We start from the raw sequence: 7,917 nt of genomic DNA on the forward strand, positions 1-7,917 counted from the left end.
ATTAAAAATAAAAATTTATTGTAATACTACAGAAAATGAAAAGAAAAAATACACTTTTCAAGACTAAAAATTTAAATTTTCTGTTAACATGACTAAAAAAAATGTATTTTCTCGTCGTTACACTTCGGCTATCCTCTCATTTCCCTATTTCTCTTTGGTTTTCTCACCGAAAAAATTAAAATAAGCATATTCTTCTCTATTGGATCGCATTTATAAATTTATAGTTTGTTTATATTTAATCTACTCCATGTTTTGTATTCACTTGAATGCAAACCGATTTTGGTTTAATTATGACCCGACATTATATTGAACAGGTTAATGGACTAAAAAAATCATTTTCACTCGGTTAACTGAGTGTATTTTAGCCAATAAAATTCCAAAGAAAATGAGAAATGTGATCATGTCTCTATGTGTGGAAGTAGTGCAAGAACAAAAAAAATGCTTGAGAAAATAAAATCTCTTGATCCAGTTTCCAACAGATCAAGTAGGACTAGAAATTTATTATGCAAATCGATGGAAATTAAAACTGCAAAAATCGATATAAAATCATAATCACAAAAAAAACAAAAAAACAAAAACAAAAACACTCCCCAAACCCGATCCTATAGAAAAAAATTATCCTGATTATTCCATCAAAACGTCATGTTAAAGTTGAGGAAAGCACAAAATTAATGACATACAGATTCAGGAACTCCACATGCATAGAAAAAGCCAATCCCGACATGGACTATCCATGGTCCACAATTTTTTTGGGCTGTGATTTCTATATATGATGAGTTTGGACAACAGAGTAGGCCAGAAGCTAAATGGAAGAAAAGGAGGAAGAGATGGATAAAACATGCCACCACTCGGTGCCTCACCTTCTATGCTAAGGTTGGTTGTATGACATAAAAGTATTCTGCGATAAAGTGACTGTGTGTTTCAGAGTTAACTATTGTGTGTGGTGTATTTATACCTAACACAACATGCAGCGGAATTTTTCAACAAACAAAACTTTAAGTAAATAAAATTAAACAAAAATAATTACGTACAAGTTAACACGCTTGTATGGTACGTCATGACAAAATATGTACTAGAATAACTTGTCATTTTACAAAATAAATACTAGTGAATAAAGAAAAATAAATAACCAAAACTATGGACGTAGCGTTTGTGAAACCGATTTTTTTTTTCTAAACAACACACTAATCAGCACTGCAATCAGATATTGTGTATGTCTGTCTTCAACATTCTATGAAAACACAGCAATACGTCTTAATTTGAGCACTCGATCTCTTCGATATAAATTTTTAATTCTCGTGCTTGTTCCTGCGATGTCTCTCTCACACATCTCCCTCTCACAAAGTTTCATTTGCCCTAGAGTTTAATTCATAAATTTTTTTGCAAGATATGGAAAATGGTTATATTAAAAAATAAATTTTTTAAAACAATAATATCACAGTTAGAGTTCTTATCATAAATATATATGATATAGAAAGATAAAACTCTATAATTCAATAAACAATATTATATAAATAAAAATTTAAATAAAGAATAAATTTTACCATCTACCACTTGGAAAGAAGAACATACCACTGTAGTTTGAACTACCTATAAATTATTTCTTCTTATGTTAACGGGAAAAAAAATTTGTAGTATTAGCAAAACCATTCTTAAATTTTGATACAATCTTGTCATCAAAGAAATCAATATTCATTTCTTGATCGATCCTTTTGCTTTTTCATCAGATAATTCACTCTTTTTTTTTTCTGATTTCATTTCGATTTTCTATCTTTAAAAATAGTGGGTCTCATGTGAGACCGTCTCACGGATCCTAATCTGTGAGACGGATCAACCATACCCAGATTCACAATAAAAAATAATACTTTTAGCATAAAAAAATAATATTTTTCATAGATGGCCTAAATAAGAGATCTGTCTCACAAATATCACTCGTGAGACCGTCTCACACAAGTTTTTACCCTTTACAAAATGACATCGAACTGTAATTTATTTTTTATTTTGAATACTCTATTACAGCTGTAATCGAATAAAAGTTAGGGTTTTGATTTTTAGGAAATAATATCTGGATTCGGACAAGATCGTAAGATGCTTTACCTAAATCTACATATGCTCTTTATGTCGTACGATATGTGTAAAATAAAGTTCTTTGTTTATTTTTTTAAAAAAAAAATGGTAATTCGCACCGACTAAACGAAAAGGCTGCAAACTGAAATTTATTAAAGCTGTGAAAGTGATTTAATTATTATAATGATGAGGTCACGGAACCGGAACGACTCACAGGTGAGTGGGTGCTACTGTACTCTCAATTAGGGGTGGATTTTCGGTATACCGTGGCAAAAATATCGATATCAAAAATTCATATTGGTACCGATACCGGAATTCCGAAATTTTTCTATGGAAAAATTCACACCAATACCATAATGATACCGAAAAAAAATTCGATATACCGAAAAATGTGGTATACTAAAAAAATGTCGGTACGGTATGATTATTTTCGGTAATTTCGGTAATTACGGTATGAATTGAGAGTCCTCAATCATCAATAATTTAAAAATAATTATATTTTTTACTTTCTTCCTTATAATTTGCTTTAATAATTTTATAAAAAATTTGTACTCTCAAAATTGTATGATTTGGTAATTTATATTGTCATATTTCAATTTTTGTTAATTATTTTTGTTTGTAATTTTGGTTTTTTTTCTTACGCAACCCGCATATAAACAAAATATATGCAGTTTCATCACCATATTAATACTTTCAGGGTATGTTTGGTACAAGTGATGAGATAAATAAATGATTGATTATGCTATAGATAACAAGATTGATATATTATTAATGGCAGAAACTTGTGTGAGACGGTCTCACAGGTCGTATTTGTGAGACGGATCTCTTAATTGGGTCATCCATGAAAAAATATTATTTTTTATACTAAGAGTATTAATTTTTATTGTGAATATAGGTAGGGTTGACCCGTCTCACGGATTAAGATCCGTGATTTTTTCAAAATAAAAATAAATATTTATATTTTTTAAAGTTTAAATCAAATTAAATAATAATGATATTAAATATCAGGATCGACATCTAACGTATAACACTCTAAAATAAATTTTATATTCAATAAATAACTTTAACACTTTAAGAAATAAGAGGAGAAAAATGTAATTTATTGAGATTTGATAGTGTACCACACTTGATTTGTTAGTCAAATAGTTATCAACAAAATGGATCTTAAACCGAGTCGAATTGATTAGTAAAATATCTAAAATTTTAACCAAATATTAGATAATGTTTGAATATTAATTTATTCTTGTTTAATCTACTCAAACCAAATACATCCTTAAAGAAAATATCAAAATTGAAATGTACGATACGAAATTGACATCGACAACTCTAATAAACTTTTGGCAGGGATGGTTTTCTAGTATGCTTCATGTGAGGACCAAAAATAACCTAATATATGCACAATAAATTAAATTTTATAACACTATCACAAATATTATTTTAATAATCCAAAATTATTCTTATAAAAGAAAAGGCAACATAAATTTCTAATAATATCTAGATTAGTCCATAAAAAAATAATAATAATTCATTAGAATATAGACAATAATTAACCCAATAATTGCCGGCCTAACCACCGCCCTCAAAATATATTGACACGTACGTGTTGGTTTAATGGTAGTTCACTAAGGTGGGCACCTCATGTCTATGGATCATGATTGTAATTTTAAAATAAATCCCATCATCCATTAAAAAAATATAAACTCGAGAATAATTTGCACTCTACGTGTAGTTATTTTATGGTTTGGATCGATGAATTTTAAATTTATAATTTTATATTCCTTGATTTTTAAAATAGAAAAATTCAACTGAATTTCAGATTAATTGAAAACAATTTCAATATATGTGCATGGAGTAAACCCTTGACATCGAAACCTTGAACAAAACCCAAAGGACAAACGCTCCTTATATCAATGATTTTTAGGAAATATGTATCTTGAAATATTTATTGCATTAGTTGGATTTCCATATATTACATTCGAAGGGATGCTATATTATATTGGGTGATACACGTTTTAAACTATAAAATGTGATTTTATTCATATATGAAGGGACTAAAACGTTTAAATTTGGAATCCAATGATATACCATATATAGCTATAGTATTATATCTCTTTGGATGTAGCATAAAATGAAATTTATAGAAATTACACGATTTATCTAACTATTTCAATAAAAATAATTCAAATGTTTTAATATCACATCTTAAGTTGAATGAATCGATTGATGACCCAAAATATAGCTAGTAAAATGTTGTATTCTAGCTTGATTTAGTTAATTGCTGGATGTTGGAACTACTCGAGCCAATGTTCGATCAACCGCTCATGAATAGAGAAGACAACGTGGCGGAGCGGGGACGAGTTTGTCATCTCATCATTAAATCATCATCTCCTTCCTCATCTCTGTTTCAAGAATATCAATAAAATAGGGTGAGGGTTGTTCGGGAAATCCCTGAACCCGAATTTATTATTATACTATTATTAATGATAAATGTTATATTAATAATATTATTACTGTTAATATCATTTTCAGGACGAATTCAAAGATGTTGGCTCGAATTATTTCAGAGATTTTAAAAAAACTCCTGAACTCGAAAAAATCCGAGATCTCCATTCTCATTTCCGGTTTTTTTTTCACGAAGCCCATAACCATGTGGAAAAATTTGCCATATCTACTCATGAAGGCACGTTATCTACACAACACCCTACTTAAAAGTTAATAATTAGATAATTTTATTTTAAAATAAAGTAATTCTAAAACTCACTGTTCCACTTAGTTTCAAGAATCATCTCAGACTCATAAAACAATTCTAACACACTAATGAGAAACCTAAAAGTAACAAATTTATCTAACCTCAAAGTCAAAGAGAGGATATATTAAAAAAAGTAACGATGATGAATAAAACAAGACTACACCATTCATTTAATACCAACAATATGAGTGATCCATTCAAGGCATGACACAACTTGCACTAATTATTTATACATTGTAATATAATATAATATCATTAAACCCCAAATACTAACTTCCCAAAAAAATACAAAAACTAAAATTTCAAACCACCAATAATTTCACCCCATGGATATGGACAAGAAATCTAGCTCATACTGTCATACATGTTTTTGTTTTTACTCAAATCTAAAAAATTCCATATTCTCAATAATCATACATCTCCACAGATGCCATTAGAGGCTGTTGATCAAGTCCCATCAAGTTCCATGGATTGTTCAAGAAACCATCAGCAAATCCCAGATGCTGAAACTCATCAGCCTCAAACACACAGCTGCCGCCTCCTGCTGAGACGGTGGCGGCGGCGGAGGAGGAGCTGATGAAATCAAGAATCTCATTCAAAGAATGGAGTCTTTGACTGAGTTCCATCATTTGAGCCCTCAAGATTGAATTTTCAGCCTCAAGATTCACATAGTGTTGCGTGGTGGCACTTATGTTGGTCAAAATCTGGCTGTTTCCTTCGGTGAGCTGAGTAATCTCCGCCATCAGATCATCCAAATGCTTCTGTTTTCTCATCCTCGACCGCCTGGCAGATTCCCGGTTCGACTCCATTCTCTTCCTCTTCCTCTGATCAACGGCCTTCAGCAAATCTACTCCCTCTGAACCGGAGTTCTGAATCTGCGGTGAACTGGACGAAGTCCCACTTGAAGAAGACATTTTTTTTTCTTTTGGTGTTTAAATTATCAAATTCTTTTCATTCAGATATCAAGATTAGGTTATATACTATATGATGAGATATTTTATTTACTACGAAGTTGTTTTTTAAGAGTTATTTATGAGAAAACGTAGAACCAGTAGAGGAAAACAACCGAGAAAGATTGAACAAGATGGGTCCGGCGCCTGAGAGAGGAATTAATCATAAAACCAGAACGGATGATTTCACTTACTACAGGAGACATGAATCTTAAACATCGAGATCAATATTATCATCAGCATAAAGAACGATGCTTTTTACAGAAATCTAAGAACCCACAATTTCTTTCTGATTCGGCAGAGTAACAGCCGAAATCTCGAGATTAAAGGGTCACAAATCCCCCAAAACAGAAACCCAGATCCCTAAATCGAACAGGATAATCTCACCAACAAACGAAGAATCAGGCCAGGAACTAGCCCAGAATATTTCACCTTTTTTCCGGCAGAAATCTGAAGAGGAATACAATTCAAGAACCCAGTGCCCAAAATGGAGCAGAATCTCCCCCACAAAACGAAGAATGATGCCCAGAAAAGGCAGAGGCAGAATAACAGTATAGCTAAAGAAGGAGAACCTATAGGAAGGAGAGAAAAGAGAAGAGGAAGAGGTTTTTGAGGTTGGAGATGGGATCGTTATATAGGAGGAAAGGTAGACAAGAAAATCAAGAAAGTTCACGGAAAATCAAGAAAAAGGACAGGAATTCATTGTTTTTAAATGGTGGGAAATGAAAAAAGTGAAAAATTGGGGGAAAAGTGAAAGGAGAGTTTGGAATCTCCTAGTGACTGATGGGACATGTGGGTTTGGTAGATGTCACTTCTCTATTAATCATGATAATTTATCAATATATCATTATCGAAAAAGTGATCATGATTTATTATTTAATATAAATATTATTTATTAAATAAATAAAAATATTTGATTGAACAAATAATTATGATTTATCATTTAATTTTTATATATATAAAATATGAGTGAGTTTCATATGAGATCGTTTCACGGATCATAAACTGTGAGACAGGTTAACCCTACTCATATTCACAATAAAAAATAATACTCTAACATAAAAATAATATTTTTTCATGGATGACCTAAATAAAATATCCGTCTAAGTTTTTGCCATAAAATATATGGAATAGATAAAGATAAGTGGGTAGCTAATAAAAACCGGACATGTGGTGGTGGACAGTGAACTATTAACAGACGTACAACTGCCACTCCAGCTGTAACATTTTTACTGAAATCAATGCGCATCTTTCTTTTTAACGTTCTAGATTTTACCGCAAAAATGCTCCCCAAGATATTCCTGGGCTCACACATCACATTGAGATTTGTTAACTTTTTTCTATTTTAATATTAAGTAATTTAATTTAAACAATTTTAAAGATAATATATATTTTTTTTATCAAATTTTCTGAAAAATAAATGGAATATTTCTTTAAGTAAAATAATTTATTGTTATTATTAAATTTATAGTTTATTTAATGTTTTTTATATTAAGAGCGATGTGGTCATTTTATAAATATATTATCGCATCATGATATTCATTGTATCATTTTTACATATTATAGTACAAAATATATTAGCGTGCCGACGTTCGCGTGTTGTGTATGTCAAATTAAATCGAGGCAAGAATGTTGTGGTTAATTACTTCAACGAGATGAAATATTTCGCCATATTTGGTGTTTCAAATCTTTTTACACTTTATTTAAACAAACTCCATTTTCACAAATTATTCAAAGTTAAACGCACTGAATATCATGTATGTACAAAATGTAATTAGAGTTCTCCCTTATTCTATGGAATTAATATTTTTCTTTAAGTGTAACATAGCCAAACCTCAATTTCATTTCCACAAACTGGTGTGCTGTCGTTGTGCCACCAAACTTAAATTCCTACTCTTTAAATGAAATTAGTATAATGGTGAGCAGGGTCGAATCCACAGGGAACGGGGGGTGATTTCTTTCGAGTAAAAGTGCAAATAAAAGGGGGATTTTTGGATATGAATTTAATAAAATATTAAAACTAAAATTAGAAAGCAATAGAAAATAATAAATCTAAACGAGAATTAAATTACCAAACTGATTCAAGGGAATTTTCACTATTCAATTGTATCACTGTTCATCGGCTAACATATATTTATTCATGCAGATACA

At 30.6% G+C, this 7,917-nt stretch overlaps 1 protein-coding gene across 1 annotated transcript; it reads right to left on the reverse strand.

Annotated features, from left to right (window-relative positions):
• Positions 1–4,959: 4,959 nt before the first annotated feature.
• LOC140832664 (bZIP transcription factor 44-like) lies at positions 4,960–6,445 on the reverse strand. The gene has a single exon (XM_073196799.1). The coding sequence runs from the start codon at positions 5,728–5,730 to the stop codon at positions 5,221–5,223; it is 510 nt and encodes a 169-aa protein (XP_073052900.1). The 5' UTR covers positions 5,731–6,445; the 3' UTR covers positions 4,960–5,220.
• Positions 6,446–7,917: the final 1,472 nt, after the last annotated feature.

This window comes from Primulina eburnea, chromosome 5, assembly GCF_022965805.1.
Source record: "Primulina eburnea isolate SZY01 chromosome 5, ASM2296580v1, whole genome shotgun sequence".
Lineage (NCBI taxonomy): Eukaryota > Viridiplantae > Streptophyta > Magnoliopsida > Lamiales > Gesneriaceae > Primulina > Primulina eburnea.